The sequence below is a fragment of the Drosophila kikkawai genome, chromosome 2R (genome assembly GCF_030179895.1).
Source record: "Drosophila kikkawai strain 14028-0561.14 chromosome 2R, DkikHiC1v2, whole genome shotgun sequence".
NCBI lineage: Eukaryota > Metazoa > Arthropoda > Insecta > Diptera > Drosophilidae > Drosophila > Drosophila kikkawai.
Window position 1 is genome coordinate 14,983,591 of NC_091729.1, and position 24,339 is coordinate 15,007,929.

The following is a 24,339-nucleotide window of genomic DNA, read 5'->3' on the forward strand; positions in this document are numbered from 1 at the left end:
TAATTGTGCCACTGCAATTAAGTCTTGCTAACTGTGGTCAAATTGTTTTAATAAGTTTTTAACTGCCATAAATGAGCCCGGCCTTGAGCACTGGGAAACTTGGCTTGGCTCTCTCTCTCGGTCTCTTGATTTTTTAGTGGCTTTTGGGCAGATTTTCTGTTTGTTTTTTCTGTTTTATTTTTCGGTTCTGGCCATTACAGTTCAATGCCTTGGGCAGAGCCGAGAAACAAAGCCCGACTCATTGTGAATTCAGATTCTGAAATTCGCACAAAAGCCCAAACAAATGGCGGCGTTTGATGCAAATTCGGAATGCCGAGCACAATACAATTATTCCCATGATGGGCATCATTTTGAAATAAGCGCATAAATAAGGTATAAGCAAACACTAGGCAAAGGCCACTCCCCAGAAGATAGGGTACCGGATGGATAATAATACTCTGCTTAAAACACGTGCCTGCTGAGGCACTATTCCCAATAACAAGGGTCTCGGTGACAGGAAGGAGAATGGCTTGAGGTGATTCCCCCTCGCGGTGGCTGCCTCTCCTCCCTCAACTCCCCACCCGGGGTATCAAGTTGGTCGAGAGTGGCTTTTCTATTTGTATTTTTATTTTTTTGCGGCTGCTGCGGTTTTAAACAAAAGTCCATAATTTATGTTACGGCTAAGCTTCCCTCCTCTCTTCCTGTCTCTCTTTTATAATTTTATATTTTGCTGGCTTTTGTGCAATGAACTGAGTTCGATGGGATTGGCAAACAGGGCGTGTGTGTGTGGCATTGATTTGGAGAGGGCATGGGGATACTAAACCATATAGTGGGTTCAGCAGAGTTCGGTTAGCAAAATGCACAAAAACGTTGCCTCTTTAAAGCCTGACTCTCAGAGAGGAGACCACTTGACCCGCATTACTTTCATGTGTGGGGGCGCAATTTCCCTCGAGATTTTTTTGGCCAAAGCCGGTTGAGTAATCACCACCAGGTGGCAATTAAAACTAAGGCTTAAAAGATTGCGATTTTTTACTTTAAATATATCTGCAATAATTAGCCTCTGATTGTGTATCTTTGTGCCTCTGACTGGGCCATGAGGTAATATGTATTTGGCGAACCAGTTTTTGTTTCAGCTTGCCTTTTGTGTCCAACAGATTTTCGGGTGAAAGTTAACGATTTCTCAGCTTGTTTTGGTTGCGTAGATCTCTTGATCGATGGCCAGTAGGTGGGCACATTTGCCTATGAATCGCCAGAGAAACTCCCACTCGACGATGGAACCATTAAGATGGTCACTTCCTCTAATCAGGCTTAAGAAAGCGTGTCTGTTTATTAACCCGTTATTGATTTATAAATTAACAAAGGGATTTCTAAAGGTAATTACCACTATCTAATAGATACTTTATTTTTATTACAAATTTACTTACTTTCTTAGTACCCAAAAATAATCAACTATTCCCTGTGATATCCGGCCCGGTGTTTGCCTTCAATTAACGTTTACAACAAATGCAAACGCTTAAATATTTAAAACCAATATACCAAATGCGCAAACGTAATGAGGGCACAGGAAACTCTACTCAACTCAACTCGGCGGGGAAAGCGCTTTTTAATGGCAACATTTTAGCTTAAACAGTGTAGCATTTACCCAAAACCAATTGCCAGACAAGTGCGCAGAAGGGGGCGCTACTTCCTGCTCCGATATTCACCATTTTCCAGCTACAGATACGGCTCCTGCCATTGCCACTGCCACTGCACTGTGTCAACTGTCAACCGCAAAATGCGCGCGCTAAAAAAAGGGCAGCAAAAAAAAAAAACCCGAACTTGCAGCAGGATGCCATTATACAGAGGAACGTCAAGGGTCGAAGGGGGGGTGACCTCTTGTATCTCGCACTGATTTCAATTTAAAGTGCAATGAGTTTTGCAGTTTCGTGGCTGTTTCAGTTGTCGCTGTTGCCGTCAAAGTTGTTGCCAAAGCTTATTTGTTCGTTGTCTGCAAATCTGCTTGCCACACTGCCAAACTCACACACACACACACACAGAAAACATGCACATGGTTAGAAACAGTTGTAAGTTTGTTTATTGTAATAGTACCCTTTAATAGGGGATGGTATGGGGTATTTTAAATATTTTTAGTACCTGAGTTAAGGAATCTATGAATACCAGATCTATTCTTTTTGATAAACTTATTATTATTTAAATTATTGGTCCTTCGAGCCGGATATTGCTACCATTTCCTATTCCTTTCTGCGGATATTCTGCTTTAAAATTCATTTTAAAACCCAAACACCGCAAAAACTTTCAGTGTTTTTCTTCAACTTGTTCAGCTTTTGGTTAAAGCTACCCCTCGCAAACTTCTCTACTTATAAATAGCTATTTTGAATATAATACCCGGTATCTTTTAGTCGTAACCCTCTTTTCATAATATCTCTTTTGCTTATTTTTGGAAACTTTGCAAACTAAGGGCAACAAAAAGCTGGTAGCGCGTTTCGTAAATTAATTAAAACATTTAACAAATGCGCGTGTGGCTGTATCGTATCCTTTGTGTCCTCAGCACTTGAGCAAATAAAATGCATAATTTATGTTACTTCTTGTTTTTGCTTCGCCCCACCCCTTCCCTTTCCTTTGCGTGTGCGTTTCTCATAATTACTTAGATACACACAGCCACACTGGGATACGGATGGAGGACAAGGGCAAACAGAGACTTACAATTTGTCTTGGCCTCCCACGCGGCGTATGCGTGATGTTTGTGCCACAAAGGGGGTTGCTTCGCTGTGCTGTTGCTCTGCTGTTTTGAAAATTCGTTGCTAGTGACAACTATAAATGTCTTGGAAACGTCGCCTCCTCAGTATTGGCACCGGGGGTCGTAATTAGAGAGCACGAGCACTTTCATAAGCCAAACTAATGGAGAAGATGCTGAAAAATCACCAAGCCCCAAACCTCAGGCTTTGCCTCAGCATGGTAAATATGAGAAATGGGAAGTAACCGCACGAGACAAAGGCGGTAATTTGACGCAGCTGGGAAACGGCAGCAGCAGCAACATCAGCAGCAGCAGCAGCAACTGTTGCAGCCGCAGCAACATCCAACACACAACTTACAACACAAACAATGCCGCTGCGAGTTGACGGCCCAACTAAAAGTCAAAACAAATAATTTGCTATAATAACTAAGAGCGTGGCCAAACAGCTGAAAACAAAAGCCAAGGGGGCGATGAGCAAAAAACACAACAAAAAATCTTAAAAAAGTGAAAAAGAAATGAAAAGAGCTGGAAAGAAAGGAAAGAAAAGAAGAAAAGATAGGCAAGTGGCAGTGAAACAAGGCAACTCTCATCTCATCCCAGGCCATCTCAACTCCCGGCCACAAAAGCCAAGGCATAGAGAAAACTTTCTCCCGAGCTAAACGCTCTTCATCTGCATGTGTTTGTGTTGTGCTTGGGGTGTGTGTGTTGTGTGTGTATATTGTACTTGGCAAGTTAAAGAGCCCAAGATGGGTTTACCTCTTCTTTCCCTAGTGCAAAAGTATCTTTTGCCGCAGCCGCAGCGCTATTAAACGCACACTTGCGTCGACTTTTCACACGCAGACACGCCGCAAATTTTCCTCATTCCCCGCTTTCCCGCGAAATCCCTTTTTGCCCAAGTGGATGCAATTTTTGCATTTTACAATGCAACTTTTGCAAATCTCGCACAGCTGCGGTTAGTTTCCATTTACGAGCACCGAACCACCTCCGACTCCTCCTGCTCCTCCTCCTCCTGGAGTCCGTTCTAGAGATAGAGATATTCGTACAGCCCGCATGGCCATAATTTCGTTTGGTTCGTTCCGCTTATCGGCAAACTGCAATCAGCATATAATTTTTGCCCAGCCGCACATAAAAACGAATCGAAACGAAGGAAACACTGAAACTGAACTGAAACATGTGGCTGGACATGGACACCCTCATCGTATCTCATCGTATCTCATGGCCATGGCCCCATAGTTCATTTGGCAGACCCTCGATAAGGCGGCGGGCAAGCAACCCCTAGGGTATGAGTCTCTTTCTGTTTGGGTCTCGGGTCTCTGGTCTCCGTTTCTGCTTCTGAGACTCATTCTCACTGCGAAACTGACTGACCAGTTCGCAGTTCTCTGTGTCATTCGCCAGAAAAAAAAAAGAAAGGGAGTCATGGAAATGGACATGAAAATGAAAATGTTGCTGAACGCAGGCTCAGGAAATTATGCGTAATGAAGTAAGCACTTTCTGCGGAAAAGGGGGAGTGTGTTATCGGGCCGAGTGTATGTATGGGTCTGTGTTGATAGCTGGAAATTGCTTGTTGGACGGACAAACGGACCTCCCCCTTGCAAAACCGCCCCTGAGGAACAGGGAGAGAAAAGTATTACTTGATTTAAGAGGAATATTTTTACTAAGAGTAATTATTATCCATTTTTTTTTTTTAGAGATTTTTCAGCTCCTTGAAGTAAAGTATCTTGAAATCAAATGCAGAATTAATTCTATTTTTAGAGAAATAAAAACTATAAACAAATAACTAACGAAAACTATAGGTTTCCTAAGAGAAACCTAAGAAAGATTTTCAATTTGTAGCCTTATTTTAAACTCTTTTCAAAGGCTTATTGATTAATTTACCTTACCTGCTAGTATCTTAATTGTAATATATAAAATTCCCATAATTTTATAATAACTATTTATAATATTTTTCTCCCTGTATATATTGCTTTCTGCGGCCAGCTCGGGTAGTTTTTATTCGCTTCGTTTCCGCGTCAATTTCCTTTAATGCGCTGTGGCGTGATGTCCCTTGGCTGGGTCCGGTCCGAGATACTCAGGCCCCGGCGTACTGTGTATCTGTGGCTGCGTGTGCCCGAGTATCTGCCAGATACCCTGGGCCTCATATATATGTGTGTGTATGGTTGTTTACCCCCCCTATATAACTCTCAATCAGTTTGGCGCTTTATGCGCATTTTTATGGCTTTTGCTTGTTGTCTTGTTTTGCGCTTGTTGCTGCCACACTGCCTGGCACTGTATTTTATCTACGTAATTGAGTTCGTTTGCACATTAGCAGCAGCAGCAGCAGCAGCAACATCAACATCCAGCCTAGAATTATGACCAAAGTAATTGGCAAGCCATGTGTCCAAAAATGATCAAATTTCACATGATTATCCGCTCGATTCGATTCGAATTTCGAAATGAATTAGTTTGCACGCCAGCCTTTTGACCTGGTGATGAAGGTTTTAAATCAGGTTTTCCACTCGAAGAGCAGACATTATATGGCCACATTATCGTTATGGAAATTCTATTAAAATTTAATGGCCTCATGTGATGACGGGCAGCAGCCTTTGTTGACTTCCTTACATTACGTTACGTAAGGTAACTGTTATGGCAAGCGATTTATTCTTTAATGCCAAATGAGCCATCATCGATCCACAAATAATCAAAAACTAATTGCCAAGAGAGCGGCCAATAAATGGACCAGGTAATAATGGCAAAGGGGTAATGGGCCAGTTGCGTGCCGAAAATACTAAAGCTAGTGGCTCTCTGGTTCCTCTGCAGAAATTCGGCAGGTTATCGCCAGTTGAATGGAGTGGAAACACTAGCTGAATCACGACTTTGGTACAATTTTGCCCGAAACGAAAGCAATCCAGCCAGCAGCCTCAGCATTTCAATCAGCTAACAATCCAGCAACGTGCCGGGGGCAAGGTGTTTTAGAAGCATCGCCAATCGCCGCTGCCATTGTGGCCGCGCGCTCTCTGCAAATTAGCCACATTTATGAGCATGACCAAAGCGGATTTCCACCGACTGGAGACCAGGTTCAAGTCTCAGTCTCGGTCTCCGCCTTAGTCTCAGTCTCAGTCCCAGTCGCAGTCCCATGGATCCACAAAAAAAAAAAAAAAAAAAACTCTTTCCAGCGAACGTGTGAACGTGAATTGGTAATCGATGAGCATGGGGCATGGCTCTGACTTCTCCTGCTCGAGGGAAAAGCTCTGCTGGCTCCGAGGTACGTGCACAAGGTCAAGTTGTTTATGGCCAGCACTTGATATTTGATATCATTGCCTGTGCCACAATTTGGTGTTCATTTTTATTATTTCGTGCAGCGAGTTATGAATATGCAAGCTCAAATTTATTTGATATTGAGCTGAAACGATCGTCCGTTCTCAGGTGTAGGAGAAGTTCACGTTTCCGACTATCAGCCGGCGATATAAGCCAGTATAAATGTTTGCTGAGGTTTCCCCACAAATGGCTTTGGCCCTGGCCTGGGTTTCGAGGGGGGAATATGGTAAACATACGCTGATTGTTGTGTGCAAAGTCAAGTGTTTTCTAATCTGCTGTTAGTGCAGGTGTTTTAAGCGTTGTTTTAAGCTCGAAATACAATTTCATTTGGATACAAATTATAATAAATATAGTAGAAAATATAACAGATGTTATTTCCGCCTTTGAAGTGCGCTTAAAAAAGTTATAACTCTTTTAATAACTTTCCTTTTGACTTCCCATGCTAACCATGTCTCATGTCTAGTAGGACATATGTAGATATATCCATCTATGCCTGGGCATATGAATACCAATGTTGATTCTCGAAATGATGAGACACCAGACACCTCTCTCTCCATAGTAGTCTCAATTGTGTTTGGCTGCTTTTTGTTTTCCGTTTCTGCCATCACTTTCCATTTTCGACATTTGCAAATTTGCATTTTGCCAGTGTTATTGAATATGTATGACATATAAAAAGCAGACATGGCATCAACTCCAAAAGCAACAGCAAAAGCAAGAGTGTGTCCCACGTATTCGTTTAATTTCTGCCGTGTATTTCATTTCAATCGGTTTTGCTTTTCATTTGGCGCGACTTTCGCGCACTGAGCGCCAATTTGCATAGCCCTCGGAAAGAGCGAAAAATGTATACTATATATATGGGGAGACTATGGCAACCGCATTCGATCTAAGCGACATCGAATTAAAGCGGCCAAAAATTGAATATAAACTGCGTCAAAATTGAAAAGTCGAGCTGTGGCAGCGGAACGTGTCCGGATTGTCTGGACTTTTCCGGAGTGTCCGCGTCAGGGAAAAACTCTGACAAAAGTCCGTGCATATATAGATGGCTGGCACGTGACCCGGCAGGAATCATGGTCCTGGCATACTGCGAATTTAGAGCCAGGTGGTCCACGTCCACGACCAGGTCCACGTCCAGTGGGTGGCTGGGACAACCCCCACCGAAATTGTTTAATAGAAAAATTATGCACTGATTTGTATTTGTCTTAATCTTGCTTCTTTTTATTTCCATCTTCGTGACTTCTTTCTGTTGGCTTTCCTTTGCCGTGTCATTTTCATGGTTGGATTGAGGTGGAAAAAAGGAAAAATGCACAGGGAATAAATTAGATAAAAATTAAATCCAAGTTAAAATAAGGTAGAGAAATACTTTACAAATTTATGATCTAGAAAACAACTTTACATTTAATTAAATATTTTTTTTAGAAGGTGTTTTATGTGAAAATATTGCATAATTCTTTACTGAGAACCTTTATTCATATCTCACAGTGTACCAAATTCAAAGCTAGTCAAGAATCTAAATTAAATTGAAGTCTTTTTTTTGCTCTGTGCAAGGAAGGAGGCTGAGTCTGACTGGCGCTTATGCAAATCGCAGCCAAGGAATGGAAATAAATTGCCAAAGTGTCGTCTGCAAGGGCCAAAAAGGATCCGATTCAAGTCGGAGGACAGCGGCTGTAGCTATAGCTATCGATGGCAGCAATTTCCGAGAGGAAAAACAAAAGGGAGCCGAATACAAAAATGCTGCCTTTACATGGCAGAACGCCTCCACCCGCCAGCTACTCCCCCACCTACTCCTCCTCCTACTCAACGGACTTTGTCGTAAAAACAAACTCCAGAAATCCGCCGCATCAAATTGGCTATGGCCGAGTAAAAACAAAGGAAAAACTCAATTGGAAGCCACTGTGAGCGGCGGCACTCGAAACGACAACGTTCGGAGAGGTGGGAAAATCCAGTTACGGTTTTACAGTTTTTCCTTTGCCTGGATTTTCTCCTCCTTTCGACCTCACGCATAGCATTTACTTTCGAGCACTGCGAAAATCCATCCCTAAACTGCAAAACTTTTCGCCGGAACCACCAACAACCACTGGCACTGCGATTTGTCAACGATTTCAAATCGGTTGCATTTTTATTGGCTTTGGCTTTGGCTCTGACTGTGGACTGGAATTTCATTTTATTGGCCATTTCGGTTGACCTTCGCGTAAAGGGAGAATTCCTGGCGAGCGGATTCCGCAATAAATTGCTCACGCTCGGCGGCCAAAGTTTTTGCATAACTCGAGACGTTTGCTTTTATTGGCTTTCCCTCGCTCGCATTTCTTGCATATTTGAATTCGTTTCGAAATTCAATTTGTTCAGCGATTTTCTACCCAAATATTCTCAGTTTTTGTGGGGCCTCACACACAGCCCCCGAGGTCATCAGGTGTCATAATCAAATAATGCTTTCACTTCAAATGACGCAGTAATTAAGCTAAGAAGGGGTTCAAGGGAGGAGTAGCCTCCAGAAATGTTTATTAAACAACAGCGTAATGAGTTGTTGACCTCATGTTGCGATATCTCTTTTGTTTGCTTGGGTTAAATATTCCCCCTTGCCCGGGAATCGATTCTCGAGAGTTCAAAGCGGTTCAACGACAGTCTCTTCAATTGATTGCATATTATTTGCATATTGTAACGCCTAATTAAAGCGACAAATGTTAATGTGAGGGCATTACGATGAGAGAAACTGGGGGAGATTGTAAGGAATTTGCTTGGAGATTCCACAGTAACATCAAATTAAATAACTCTGCAAATATCCAACACATATACCAAGTGAGAACTAGATATATTATGTCTTTAAGTAGTATCTTTTCATCAACACACATCTTCCTTGTTACAAAGATTCCTTTGTTATCTTAATAGCGCATGTATTATAGTCTAAAAACAACCCCTTAAACAATTAAAAATAGCTTCTTCAATTAAGCAAAACATATATAATAGTGCTTGAACAATTAGAGACAAAGATACATTCAAAGATTGCCAGAGATTTCCCTGCTTTTCGAGTGCCCACACACAAATCAGATAGTCCCCGGTGGCTGCTTAAGTATCTTGCGGATACTTTTGTATCATAAAGATTTCAGTCACTGCGACGGGTTCAGTGAATCACCACGGCAAAGAACAAAAGCCGCCCTAAACTGACACCCGTCGCGACGGGGGCATTAATGTATTCTAATTAACGACAACTCTCCGATAGCATCTCATGGGTGATGAAATTGTGCTAGTTGAAGGGCCCGCATCTCTAGCTCTCGTAAAAATATAAATATAATAGCTCCCCACTGGCGCACATAATTTTTGTCCACAACTTTTCCAGAGCTCGCCCCTTTTAGTAAACCAGAGATGAGACAAAAGAATCCATTGGGTGCTAAATTAAATCACTTGAAGATGCCACTGCGCGATATTAAAAGCGCATAGGATTCGAGGGAAATCGCTTGGGCAGAGGAAAACTGGGGATTTGGTTGGGGCGAAATGGTGACCTACATTGTGGCTGCCATACACTTTATTTTTTTCTTTTATTTATTTTTTTTTTTTTTTGTTTGCCGTTGGCAGCGTGATTATTGTTATTGTAGCCCATCATAGGCCAGCGACAGCGACAGCAGCATCACAGCAAACCTCATGATGAGCTAACGAGCAATTTAAGAATTTAATTTATGTACGTACATATAGCGACACAGATACATGTCAGGCCAGATCCCAGTTCGGGAAATGCTGCAACAGCAACAGCAAAAGCATCAAGAGCCTAATGACACAGCCACTTAAGCGGTGTGTACAGTGAAAATCAGGAAAATGGCATTCAAAAGTAAGCATTTTTTATAGAAAGATTATAAGAAAAGAATGAAATAAATGATAAAAAATATTTCTAGTAATTTTTTAAGGCTTCTTATTTATAAAATTTTATTTTTTCTTTACCTTTTATAAATTAAAATATTTTTTTTTGCTTAAATAAATTATAAAAAATATTTCTAGTCAAATTTAATATTTTTAAAAGACTTTTGAATATAAAATTTAATTTCTTAATTTACGTTTTATAAAGTAAAATATATTTCTTTGCTTAAAATTATATTTTTCCTACCTCTACTGTCTGTGTGCGTTTTGCGAGAGAGCGCGCCACATTGACTGCGGTTCTTGCAGCAATGTTGCTGCTTCTGCTGCTGCTGCTGCTGCAACAGTGATGTCGCGTCGGCAACATGTAAAAGTAATTGCCAACCCGGATGCTGGGATGCTGCGATGGCTGGCCATGGCTGGCTGTGCCACATGAAAGCCAGAAATTAGAAACGGATCTCAAATTAGAAATGCCTCAGACGCGAAGCGACGCAACTGCGACTCCAGTTGTCGTTGCCTCCCGTCTACGTCTCCATCGTTGTCGTCACGATGTTTGGCACTTGTTCCCTGCCAGCAACTCATCCAGGCGTCCTCCCTCCCACAATATACATATACCCGCGTGTGGGTGGATGATGTTTTTATACACATGCACACACTTGGCACGCTGCCCTATATACCAGATCTCCATGAGCAGTTGGAGAAACAGGATGCACCCTCAGGGAGCCATCCGTGGGCGTCAATTGCTGGCAAACTCTGGCATTTTATGCATCCAAAAATTGGCAATAAACGCTGGCCAAAAACTTTGTCTGCAGAGTTGCACTTTAAACAAAATGTACTGGACACTAAAATTCGTAAGGATTTTGTAAGAAATCTCTTCCACCTGCAAGTTAAATTTTAGCTGTCAGGGCAAGTACTTTCCACGAAATTACTGGCCAAAATTTTAAAGACATCTCATTCCAAGGAGCATCTAAAGTTTTGGGTGTCATCTGAAATTACTGCCCAGCAAATTTCCAACGAAATTTAATTTTAGGTGTCACAACCCAGCGAAAGAGTTCTAAATTTAAGAGCTACGCGAAATTTCACCAAGTGCACCAGGAAAAATAGTTTAAAATTATATAAAATGAATTTTAAATGAGTAAAGAAACTCTTTTAACACGAGAATCTAGTAATTTATAAAGATAAACTAAAAGAAAAATCGATAAATATAGTATATGAAATATAGAATAATAGAAAACCCTTTTTAGATAAAATTTTAAGAGTCTTGCAAGTTCCAGAAACCCCATTTAATTTAAAAATACCTGAGAAAATCCTTAAGATACTTGTAAGGAAAAGCAAAAGATTCCCTTTGAATAAACCCATATATATTTCTCTGAGTGCATCTATCGCCGCAGTCAATGGACAGCGCCAACTTTGCCATATAATCTTTTACACTCGCATTAAAAGCTCACTTGGCTCATGCCAGAATGCGGGGGAGTGGAGCGTGTCAGCCAAACTCCGACTTCGTACTTTGAGTTGGAGGCAACTCCTCCGACAACTCAACTGGCAGATAGCCGTTCTCCGTTCTCCATTCCGTTCCGGGGCGCTATCAAGTCGTGTGCTCGAGTTACGCCCACCAGAAGACAGAGGATAGAGGCCAGAAGACAGAGGAAGAGCCTAGCCTGGGCCAGCCTAGCCTAGCTCTGGGCTCTTTAAGGTGGCTCTGAATTAAAGACTTGAAGTCTCTTAGTTTTCGGGTCTCTCCGGCATCAGTCAAGCGTCAAAGCGTTTGCAGTTAACTGGAAAAACGTTGCCCAAGTTTAGAGACAGACTCGCTCTCCGTCTTTGGCAGTTAGTAGGTCAGAAGTTTCTGCGGCTCTGTGTGAAATCGTACTCCCCATATACTACACACAGAGATACTTACACTCAGATACGCAGATACTCACACTCTCAGATACTAGTACTACTTGTACTCAGTAGAGTACGGCTGGCACCTATATAGCAGCACGAGTGCCATACACCCAACGTAACTTTGTCTCTTTCGCTTGGATATTTTATTGCCGTCTGCGAGTCTCGCTGTTTGCTTTCATTTTTATATGGTTTTATATATACAAATATATATATATATATATAATGTATATATATGCGGCAAACAAACAGTCTCAACTGCGATTTTAATGCCGGGTGAATGTCATGTTCTGAGCCCGAGTCTCTATTGCCACTGGTTTTCATTTTATGTCTCTTTAACCCACACATACACTCTTTTTTTCTCCTTTTTTTGTGTGTATAAAAAGAAGCGTGTTTGGGCATTTATTCAGCCGCCTTTTCTATGGCATTTCAAAGCTACAGCAGTGTCATGAAATTTAATAGTAGAACACCGCAGCGATCTTCTTTATTAGAGAGAGAGGTGTAGAAATTATTTATAAAAGTTTCCCACACAGAAAATAACATGAATTCATTTAGGCCTGTCTTTATTTTTCAATTAGGTGAGAAGATTAGGTGTTGTATAAATAAATAAATATAAAAAATATTTTATATATGTAATTTGAAGATGTAGCTTTTCTCTCTGTGCTTTTTCCCTCGAATCTTTTGAACTCAAAATCCCTCAACGTTAGCCTGAAGAACAAGCAATTCCCCCAAATGTCTGCCCAAATTAACACAGCTTGTACTTAGTTGAAGACCCGAAACCCTTGCCAAAACAACAAAAGACCGCAAAACAATGAGGGAGCAAAAACGCCAAACAAAAACCAAAAAAAAAAAAAGTTACTATTACAAATCAGAACTGCGGCAAAGTTGAAAAGCGCGCTGTAATTATGCCCTCATTCGAGAAGCTGGGAGCTGCTGGGCTGGGGCAAAGGGAAACTCTGTGATTGAAAGTTGAAAATGGGTTTTTGTGGCCTAATCCGTACTCCAGCTGCAGCCAGAAATTCGCTTTGTCAGTGACTGGGCCAGAAATTTGAGAGCCTTGGCTCTCCGGTAGTTTTCGATTTTTTCCACAGGCTACTTGGGGTGCTGTGTGTGTGCCAATGTGCCAATGTTAATGTGCTTTTCCAGCTAATTATTTTCATTTGCTGCCGCCCGCCGTGATTGCCTCATTTTCCACATTTAATTACATAAGTCGAGGTGAAAAGAAAGGAAAACTGAAACTGAAACTGAAACAGAAACTGTAACTGAGAGCGAAAAGAAAAGCCTCAAATGTATTAAATAAATTATCAAATATTCATGTAAATTAAATTCAACACGAATTTCGCTTTCATTGTCTGCCATTCGCATTTAATTAGTTTTCCACAGCGCTTTCATTTGATTTCTCACGAAGGAGCGATGCTCGGGAAATTGCCTGATAAATAAAATTAAATTTCCATTAAACTTTGATTAGGCCTTCTTCTGCTAATGGCTGCGGGTGCGAGCTGTAAAAAAAACATGAATATATTTTCTCGCTTTTGATAGTTGCCAGCGGAAGTTGGCGTTGATAATAATAATACAAAAAAAAATCCCACTGCTGGGCCTTATCGTAATGAAGCCGTCTTTGTCTGTGTCGCACTGCAAATTGCTTAATCAATTGGAAACTGTTGTTCACTCGCATGCAAATGTCAAACTGACAGCTGCCGGAAAGGAAAGCCGGCGGCGGCGGCGAGGAGCAAAGGAAACGGAAGTGCCGCCATTTAAATGGAAACTCTCTGCTGCAGAAATGAAAGTTCAGCGATAAGTAATCGACGGCGGGCGGCGAAAAATACAAGTAAATAAATACACTCGCTCGCCCCTGGAACTGTGTCAATGTTGTTGGCAATTACAAATTGCAATTAATAAATGAAAATTAAATGCAGCCGCCTGATTGAATAATTACTGCGCTGACTGAGTGACTGAATGACTGACTTAACTGAATACTGAACTGGCTCGCCGATGCACACACTCGCCAGTAGCTTCTAAGCCTTCGCTTAGACTTATAAAGCCCAGGCTGACCCTGAACTACATAGTTGGAACAGACCCCGAACATATGGTGGTTATAGGGGGGCACTGAGGGAAAATTGAGCTGTGAAAATGTATTAAGAATATAAATTGATACATTTTAAATGCAGAAGCAAGTTGATTTAAAGATGTTATCTATGTTTTTGTATTTATTTGATATATAAATTATTTATGGATATTTTTTTTAACTTATTCTCAATTTAAATTCTTGAAAAGTAAAGTTGAAACTGCAAATTTTGTTAGTTAAATATTTTAGCATATATACTGATAGATTTATATATGCATAGACAAGTTGCTTTGAAGATTTCATCCATTTCTAGGCATTTATTTGATTTATAAATTATTCATAGCTTCCATAGCTTCTTCCAGAACTCTTAAAGATTTCTTTCTGTGTTTTTTTAACCCCCCATTAAATACTATTTATTCATTTTTTAACAAGTGCGCAGTTGCAGTGTTTGCTCGCATGCCAGTGCGATTTACTACGATGAGTTTTAATGAGGCCTCTCTCACATGGCAATGCAAATGCTAATGGGCATGGATATAGACTGAGATTCTCCGATTTTGGTACGCCTCTAATTTGTAGCTAATCAATCATCCGCTGCTTAGCAGCACTCGATCGCTATGGGGGGGCAAGTCGACGGCTCTTCCAGCTGAGAAGATACATCGATGTAGTTGAACTTTTGTCACCGCATGGGGCCAGTGATTCAAAAGTGCCGCACTAGGGGAGAGATCCAAGAGTTTAAGTTATATAAAGAACCAAGATCTGGGAACGCATGTCATTAGGAAGTTTTTGAAAGAGCAGCCAGAGAGCTGAGGTATTGTTCCGACTTGGCATTTTTCTGCGCGCTCATTTCCGAGCGAGGATGATGAGCCGGCGATGAAAAGATCAAATTTATCATGACACGACAGCTGATGAAACATTCATGTTGCCGCATTACTACGGGTGTCAAAGACCCCACGGCCAGGGACCCAAAAAATACAACCAGGTTGCTGGGTTTCCCAGGGAAACCCTCGGCACATAAAAATATTAAATCCTTGGCCAGCGAGAACAGCATCAAATTATTAAACATAAATTTCCGGTTGGCCCATGTTTACGGATGTATGTTTGTGCACGTAATTTTCCAACAATTTATCATCTTTTTGTGTGTGTATGGAGCTGCTTCGATGACACAAGCAACAAAGCGCCAGACGCTTTTCCACCAACTCCATCTCTGTCTACCTCGTTTCCCATAAATATTTCCTCCTCTAATTGTTTGGCAAGGGTTGCTTCGCCTCCGTCTCCGTTCCTGGTCGTATCCTAATGAATTTACGCACACACACACACACGAGTCCTTTTGCCTTTGTCGCCGGTGCCAGTGTCTGGCTCTGCGGCGCATAAATTGTCCCTTCTTCTCGGCTGCAAAATATTTTACGTCGTCTGCCAAGGATGCCCGCCGAAGGATGCCCGATCCAATCCCTTTTAGCTTCAGCTTGTTTCGTGTCGGCGGGCTGTGCGCAAATTTTTGGTCTTTTGCCTCATAAATCATCAAATTACAACAATTGCGCACTCGCTGCGCTTTTGTGTAGGGGAAAACCAAGCGAAAGACTGAGAAGGTATCCTATACTCTACTCCTGGCACGAGACGCTGTTGCCTTGGTCCTTTTGCCAATTTGCTGCGGACGAAAACATCTGTTGTCCTTTCACCATCCTGCCTGCCCACCTGCTCCTCGCTTTGCACGACTCGTTTTTCCTTCTTGTCATTTTCCAGCTGCCAAAACAGCCTCGCTGAAAATCTGTTTGCCATTTCTATTCTTTTCCAGATCCCCCTCGGAGAGGTCCGGCAAAGGCTGTTGCGGCCAGTGGTTCGCTGGACCGCCGCTACGCGCCCTCATTGCCGTCGTTGCCCTGGGGGGCGTGGCCTGCGCCCTTGGCGGAGCGGCCTTGGGCGCCACGGGACTGGCCGGACCGCCCAACTCCCACCTAACGGCCGCCCTGCTAATGATTGGTGAGTGCGACTTTTATGGCTATCTATAAATTTGTTCTAAAATATATTTATAGGGGCAGGGAAACTTTTGCCGGAGTATCTAAAGTATAGCTGCATAAAAAAAAGTATGGAATTTATGAGTGTTTCAATTTTTACATCAGCTAGATTTTTTATGGTCATGAATTTAAGTTTATGTGGGTTTTCAGGAAAAAAATTATATTTTATGCTGTTTGTAAATAGGGAACTTAGGGGGAAATGGTGTCAACTATTTAAAATATTATTTATATGATGAGGATGCTGCAGAAATCACAAGTGACATAGAATATCTCTTTTAAGGCGTCTAAATGTTTGCAATAAAATCTTTTAGGTACCAAATTCCACATCAATTTCTTCCGTTTTTTACGAGCATTGCTTTTGTAGAATAATTCTAAACACCTTTTTAAAGATTTTTAAAACTCTAGTGATTTCAGTGTAAATGGTTGTTGATAACAAGTATTTTTATAAATTTTTTTTAGCTAGTAAGAATAAGAATCATTTGCAAAACATAATTCACTTTAAAATTTAAAAGCTGTGCTAGCTAAAATATACTTCTCAGTACATTTTTACAGTGTTATTTAACTAAACAAACAAATGTATTTCACAACTTTTATACATTCCCTCCCATAAAATGTCTTCCTTTTAATGGCAACTCCAATTTGTAACGCTGTTAGAGGTACAGAGGAGGGTCTCCCCCATACAAAATATATTCCCTTTCAAGGCTGATTTAATGTTTTAAGCTGATTTTCTACATTTAATGGCAAATGGCTGGGTCATTTTGGTATTTGTCGAGTGCTAAAGTAAACTGGTCATGATTACACAATCTGGCAAATATCGAGCTGAGGGAAAATGGCATTAAAGTCGGCGACGAGCGCCTTTTGATGTTTCCACCATTCGCTGATGTTTACACAAGTCATGGAAGGCGGTGGAAATTCCCCCTCAATATGCCGGTGAAAAGGCCGCTGCTCCGTGTGTTTGTTCACAATTGTTACAATTATAAATGCCATTTGCTGTTGGGTTTTTCATTTGAAAAAAAAAAGAGTAGGAGGAGGAGGAGGAGGAGGTGCCCCAGTGTCTGTGTCTGTCTGGTGTCTGTGTACCTGAACTGGCTTTGTGCGAGCACAAGAGACTGCTACTATACATCTGCTGACCCAGTTCGAAGAACAAACAAATTTGCAGCCAGACAAGCCAACTGTCAATATTAACAGAGCATTTAGTTCCGTTTGCGATTTCTTTGGCCAAGCCAACGCTCTATTTGGCTAGCTCAACAGGTGATGATGGGAGGGAGAGGAAGGTTAACCAGGAATTAAATGCACTTGGGAGGTAGCTTTTTTTGCAATTCGATTCTAGCTACTTTTTGGGGCCACTCATGAATCATTCATTCATTCATTACGTAACCACAGAAAGCGGGGCCAAGTGCAGAGTCTACCTCACTTTACGAGGTTTCTCGTATGCGACGTCTAATCAATTGCCGGCGCGTTTAGTTTAGCGCTTGCGAAGCGTGACATTGCGCCATTTTCGGCGGCAATTACCCAAAAGTTTTCAGTTTCCAGTATACAGAGTGTGTGTGTGCGGCAGCATTTTACATAATTTAATGGCAATCAAGGCAGCCAGTCAGCAAATCTCCAACTCAGGGCATAATGGAGTCGTAGTTGGAATAGCCGGGAGCAGGGAGAGTCTCCGTCCCCTCATCATCATCATCGTGATGATGACAATGGGCGAGGTCTTTGGCTTTTGCGGCAAGATGTCACAATGTTCATGACAATTTTCGCTAATAAAATCGTATGCCAAGCCGACAAATTTGCCATGTTGACATGCCCGAGTGAGTGCCAGGAGTAAAAGTGAAAGTCGGAGGGGCATGATTAGAGACAAGCTGGAGGTTGAGTGGAACTAAGTCTAGGGAAAAGGAGAGTGAGAGCTCTGGAAAGAGAAGATTTTGAACAATATTTTCAATACAAATTTGATAGTGGAAAATTAAACCTAGAAAACCTTTTCTAAAGTCTAAGTTAAAATGCCGAAAGGTCCTAAGCATTTGCGGTTTTTTATGCTTTTGCCACACAGTGAAGGTGACATTTTAGACCCTCTAAATCATATATATTCTTGATCAGCATCAACAGGCGAGTCTTTTTCAAAAGGTATACAATTTTTACCTTTCCAAAGTTAGCCTCCTTTCTTGTTACCAAGTAATCTCTTTTTAATTCTTCGATTTAACCGAAAAACTATTGCATAAATCCTGCTTAAAGTTTAAACTTTTCCCTTTTTACCATTTTTACGATCTCTACTATGTACCACTTTCATAAAACGAAAGCCCATAAATATTGATTGTTTCTTTAAAGTCGCTGCTGTGCGGTGGTATTACCACTTAAGCCTAGAGCCGCAGTTCGCGTTGGATTTGGTGGTTTAAGCGAGTCCGTAATTGCGGCCACGCCCCCCTTTGTGAGTGGGGGGGGCTAATTAAATCGGCCGCTAAATGGAAATTGTCGGGGCACTTGGAGGAGGGCGTTACTCTAGCAAACTCTAGCTCTCTGAAATTAAGCCAACCACCACTCTTTTGAATTTTTCCAGGAGTCGGCGTTGTGCTGGTGACGGTAAGCGGCGCCGCCTGGCGGATGACGGCGCCGGGCGGCCAAAGCTGTCTGGGCATTGGATTGGGCACCAGCGTGGACCTGGGGCGTTGTGGCCGTAGGCCCTGTAGCCGCGGAGGAGGAGCACCCCACGGGCTGCTCTATCCGGAGTTTCAGCACCGACCGCCGCCGCCCTCGTATCAGGCCAGCATGCAGGAGTACCGGTTGAGGTGAGTGTAAAGTTCAGGAGGAGTATGGGAGGGGAGTCCTGTATTAGTAGGCGTGCGAGTGCCAGCGAACTGCTGGTGCATAAATTACACGCAAGGACAGCAGTTGGTGGCGGTCCTGCGGCTTTCGTCCGCCACTCGCATGTCCTGACGCAATTAATTGCATTATGCATAATTATCCAGCGGCCAGAGCGTTTTGTAGGTACACTGAGGAAAAAAGGAAAGCTTGGAAAATATTAAAAACTAAAGTAGACAATAATTTCAAGTCCAAACTAGTTATATTCCCTGTTAAATATATTTAAAACATGCTTTAAAACATACAAATTATTCTTTTTATAGTTTTAAATTCCTTAATATTTATTAAGAAGTTTTATAAAATACCTTCTCCTTTGTTCTCAGTGCATCTATTTCCCCGTGTCCACTTCCCTTAAATTTTCCCACTCTCATTTCTGGCCGCCTTTTTCCTGTCGTGAACCAGGCACATCTACAACTACTCAACCGAATCCTTTTTCCGCTTTTCTCTCTTTTTCCCGCAGACTTTTGCTGTTGGACCGCGATCGCCAGAATGGCGTGGTGCGTGGAAATTCGCCGCCGCCCACTTATCGATCTCATGCGGGCAGCCTGCTGAGGTAAGTACTTCCGTTTCCGGTACAGTCCTTGTATAGTCCCCACTCCTGCTTCCTTTCCCTCCTCTCCCTCAACCGTGAGTTATTTGCAAAGTTTGGCGCCTGCCAAACCGCAAAATGTTTTCCAGACCAAAGGAAATCGGTGGGCGGGATATGCGAGAGAGATGCGAGATCTGGGTGGGATTGTGAACTGGGATCTTTTGGGGGGGACGGTTGAGTCTTTGGTTTGGCTTTGTGCGGTTTTCTGAGGGTGTCAACATTGACACATCGCTTTTTGGGGGGCGAAAACCGAAAAGTTTTCCGTTTTTGGGGGGGTTATTTTCGATTTTTCCGCCCCAGTCCCATGGATGACTTGAAAGCCTCGCACAGATTGTCAGCAAACACACTCGGCAATTGATTCGGCAACTAATTGAAGAGATAAGGCAATCCTCCCCGAATATATATGAGCAGTCCGATTGCCTTTGCCCTCCGTATCCCATATCCTTGGAAATAAAATATCGTGAGTCACACAAAAGGCAATTTAAATGACACACAAGGACACTTTAGGAGTGGAAATGGTGGTGGAATAATTATCGCCCCGGAACGCATAATGTTGGGCTAATGAGAAAAGTTCAGTTTTATTGCCTACAAATTACGTATTCAAATAAAAGCGTAGCGTAACGTAACGCAGAGTATTTATGACAAATTAATTTACCCACACACACACACACACCACACGCTGGAATATTTATAATGTGGGCAATGCAAAGCTGATTTCCGAGCGGAAACGGAAGGAGCGCCCCACCGCCAGGGGAAGTATGTCAAAAAGCAAAACTTATGCAAAGTGTGCGGCAAGAAATCACAGCATACTTTTAGGAGGGACCCAAGCTGGTAAAGAATTCTGTGGAAATTTTGCAAAATATTTACACACACGCGCGCACATCTGAAGGACCTGCCAAGCCGCATAACAAGCAGAGAGATGCTGCAGAACAGAGATGGGCAAATGTCACACAGGGAGAGGGGGAGCTGAGGGCAACTGTCCAGGGATACCAGCTCCCTCTAGCTAGCTGCTGGCCAAGTCAATTAAACAAACAAAGAGCCGGCCAAAGTGCTGCGAAAATTGCCTGTTATGCACAGCACATCGCATCGCATCAAGGACAATGGAGGCCAACATATAGATAGGCCCGATTCCTGGACGACAACGATGACTTACTTTCCTGTCCGGTTTCCTTTCGCTCGAGCCATCTTTGTCGGAACAATTAAATGCAATTTTACATACTCCAAATTGCTTCATACAATTTGTGTGTGACTTGCTTCAGGAGTCCTGGAGTCCTGGCGCCCTGAGAAGAAATCACCCCACCACGCCCTGTTTTCCTCCGTCTGCCATTATGTGCAGATGAGCGTTTGAGTGTTGACTTTTGTGCTCTGCCGACTGAAGTGTGAATTGTCTGTGATTTGGGTTTAGTGTTCCCCCACTTGGAAGTCTCTCTGAGCCCCTTTGAAATCCCTTTGCCTGCCCCATCCCCCCTGCTTTGGTCGTGCTCATGGCAACAATTGCCACAGCGGCCTTTTGTTATTTAAATTGACAAAGATGAGAATATAGGGAATCCACACACGCAGATATATACATATATGTGTAGATATATATAGGAGAAAAGGGAAAGGTTCATCAAATATTCCATGATGACTGAAAACACTTGAGGGCACTGCAAAAATAAACTAAGTAATTGAATAATTAAAAAGTCTCTAGGGAAGCGAGAGTTTAGAGAATTAAATATATTAAAAATATATAGAAAATAGGTTTAGGTGTTTTATGAATATATTTTGTACTAAAAATTGAATTTAGAAAGAATTTTTTGGGTTTTGCTGGAAGAAGAACAGCCTAGGAATGAGTTTAGTTAGTTTATTTAACGATGTCAATTCAAATTAATAATTCTGTAATAATTCTAACTCCTGTACTATTTTTATATATTGCTAAATTATATTATACATTTTTCTTTCACTTTAACTTTAAATAGACATATCTCAAAGCAAAGACCCTAAGCCCTAGCCAGAGCCCAGACAGTTCCTTTTCCTGAGATGCAAATTTGTGCATTTGGTTAACATATTTGCCATCTCCTTATGTCGTTCCTCCCCAAAAAAGGGCAAACAAAACCGGATTGACTTTGGCTCATGTGTAAATAATTCATGCCTTTGATTCACTTACTTGCAGGGCTCCACTGACCACCCTGCGCTCGGGAATAGGCGGAGGAGGAGGAGGAGGCAGCGGCGCTGGAGGCACCATCAGCAGCAGCATGGGCGGTTCAGAGTACAGCCTGCCGCCCAGCTACCGTTCCCGTAATGCCACGCCCGCGAGTCTGGTGTGCGGCGAGCGGAATATAGAGACAGCACCATCCGGACGACTGCTGGCCAATGAGGATGTGCATATGCCGGAGCCATCGGTGGTGGAGCAATTGCCAGACTACACGGCGCTGCAGTCGAATACATTGCTCACCTCGGCCATTGTGGAGATAGAGTCATCCAACAGGGTGACGGAGAGGGAACGGGAATCCCAGCCGGCGAAGAGCAAGAGCAAGGATCTGGTGACCATTGTGACCATTTCACAGTCTCCTGGAGCGAGTCATAGCCACAGCCAAACGCAGACTCCAAACGTAGCTGGCCAGGCCAGCGGACTCGATCAGATCGATATATTGGCGCATCTGTAGCGATCCGTAGCATCGTTCAGACACTCGTTAACCCAAAGGTATTTATTTGTACGGAACTCAAGCTGCGGCAGCGGCTCCTAATGAATGTAATGTAACCCCTACATATATACTTGTAACCTAAGCTGTAAGATGTTTGTTGTACTTGAATGTGTTGAATTTATTTTTGTAAGCATTAAGCAGATGCGCAGCGTAGTTATTACGAATTCTAGATACATGCAATTATACCTACGCCTCTCTCTACCCATTGAAGTATTAAAGTACCCAAAAAAAAAACAAAAATGTTAAAAAAACAAGAAGACGAAAACGAAAGGAAGACCTATCGAATTGTAAATACAAAATTTCGAATACGAATGCATTTCTAGCAACTAAACTGATAAACCCAGAACGAGAGAAGAACTAAGTATATAGTGTATGTAGAGATGCGTATCCGCGGGATACGCATTCTTCGCAACGGAACGCTACGGTGACAAATTTGGCGCGCAATTTCGGAAACCACGAATATCCAACTGAATACTGAACTTCGATGTCGATTTCGATTTCTGAATGCGTTTCGCACAAACAAAATAGGTAGACCTACCCCTAATGATATGTAAGTTACGACTAATTGTGCTCGTGAGTCCTGCACACTCACTCACACACTCACTCACTCACTCACTCACACACTCACACAAGCGAGAACTAACTTAAAAGTCCTTTCCTGTAATGTGCAAGGCGACGTAAACTAAACATGAGAATAAAAAAGCCCAACAAATCGTTGAAAAATGCCACAAAAACCCCAAATTGTTTTTCTTTCTCCCCCCTGGCAAAAGGGAGGGGGTGGACACGTCCCGATCCTGCTTAATCTAGCGTAAATTTTGCTGCCATCGTCAGAGCCCTGTGAAGTTTTGTTCTCCGAGGTGGGGGTTGCCTTCCCAGCGATTAACACCGCACGGAAAAATGCGAAACAAACTCGGCTCACACCTCAGAGCAGGCCCAAAAAAAAAAAAAAAAGAAAACAACAAAATACCAGGCTCAAATGAAACCAACAAAAATTGGTTAAGCATGAAATTGCCAGCAGGGTAAGTAAGTATGTGTGTGTGTGTGCGTGCGCAGGCGAAACTGTTGCATACTTTCAGGCAGCCGGCGGAATTCGTGTGCCCAGCAAACCGGAAGTTGCCAACGATTATGACATTTCTACATTTACATTACATTTTCCCCATTTCCGCATGTGAAATGAAAATTAACTAAGAATATTAAGGATAATGAAAAACCCTTAATTAAACGCGTTAAAGATTTCGAAATTTATTCACTTTGCTGATGATCATTTACAATTTACACTCGTTTACAATCAGATTATGGATAATTTACAACATAAAATTTAGAAATAATAATAGTATTTAAGCAACCTTTAGTTTTCCTCTTGCTCAAGGCTCAGGTAAATCAACTCTGGCCCACAGTACATACAATATTTAGGCGTGGGATCGATATATTTCGGCGGTTATGATGCTTCAAATAAATAATATAATATGTGTGTATGATGTGTAATTTGCTAGCTAATTCGATTTCGTGTCGTTTTTTGTTGCAGTTTTACAATTTTTTGTTTGAGACTGTGATTCGTTGATTATTTAAAATTAGGATAACATATTTGTGGGCACAATTCAAAAAACAAATAGAAAATAATAATAATTACGCATTATTCACTCTGACAATTGCAATTATAAGCTCTTGAGATACGAGCAAGCGAGCTGGTATCCTTAGATGGTGAAGATAGTTGATGGTTAAGTGTGCGTGATCCCTGAAAGTCAAACAATATCAGCTTGCTGGTGACTTAGCGTGCATGATTCTTGCAGAAGGGACGTCCGCCCTTGTTGTAGAAGCTCTGGCCCTCCAGGTTCTGTTTGCAGAACTGTAAGAATCAAAAGGAAGTCAATGAAAACATATCCCAAACAGTTTAGACAAGATTCTTGATCACTTACCGTGCAGTTGAAGCATTGGCTATGATAGTTGTGGTTAAGGGCCTCCACCCATCGATCGCCTGCTTCCACGGGGAAGCCGCAGGCAAAGCACTTGGTGGTGAACAGCTCGTTCCAGTCGGCCTCGCAATAGGCATTGCCATCCTCTAGGAAGAAGGGCGTGTTGCCAAAGATCTTGCCGCACTGGCCGCAGGTGAAGCACTCCGGATGGAAGTGCTTGCCAATGGCATTCAGGCAATCACCCTATAAAAATAATATTTATTAAAATAATTATAAAAAGCTTGGTAAATCCAAAAACCCACCTTGATCTTTCCAGCGCACTTGCTGCAGGTGGGCGCCAGGTACTTCTCAAAGCAGTACTCGCAGTACAGGTCACCTTTCTCCTCAACGAAACCAATATCCTGCAAGGGACGACGGCAGTTGCCGTTCACGCAGATGAAGTGATCCGGGCACCAGATCTTGCCCAAAGCCGTGATAAAGGGTCCTCTGTAAATTAAA

The 24,339-nt window shown here is 42.2% G+C and overlaps 2 protein-coding genes across 15 annotated transcripts in view; one reads left to right on the forward strand and one right to left on the reverse strand.

Annotated features, from left to right (window-relative positions):
* Nucleotides 1–22,662, forward strand: part of LOC108082421 (uncharacterized) — a 38,781-nt gene extending 16,119 nt beyond the window's left edge. The window contains exons 4-7 of the mRNA XM_017177785.3: nucleotides 15,589–15,773; nucleotides 18,354–18,582; nucleotides 19,116–19,208; nucleotides 21,397–22,662. Of these exons, the coding sequence (XP_017033274.1) occupies nucleotides 15,589–15,773; nucleotides 18,354–18,582; nucleotides 19,116–19,208; nucleotides 21,397–21,889 (1,000 nt within the window). The 3' untranslated portion in view covers nucleotides 21,890–22,662. The remainder of the gene's footprint in view (nucleotides 1–15,588; nucleotides 15,774–18,353; nucleotides 18,583–19,115; nucleotides 19,209–21,396) is intronic.
* Nucleotides 22,663–23,145: 483 nt separating this feature from the next.
* Nucleotides 23,146–24,339, reverse strand: part of Zasp52 (Z band alternatively spliced PDZ-motif protein 52) — a 58,514-nt gene continuing 57,320 nt past the window's right edge. For all 14 annotated transcript variants that reach the window (XM_017177770.3, XM_017177776.3, XM_017177773.3 and 11 more), the window contains 3 exons: nucleotides 24,144–24,327; nucleotides 23,845–24,084; nucleotides 23,146–23,774 (listed from right to left, as the gene is read on the reverse strand). In XM_017177770.3, coding sequence (XP_017033259.1) covers nucleotides 23,697–23,774; nucleotides 23,845–24,084; nucleotides 24,144–24,327 — 502 coding nt within the window. In that variant the 3' untranslated portion in view covers nucleotides 23,146–23,696. The remainder of the gene's footprint in view (nucleotides 23,775–23,844; nucleotides 24,085–24,143; nucleotides 24,328–24,339) is intronic.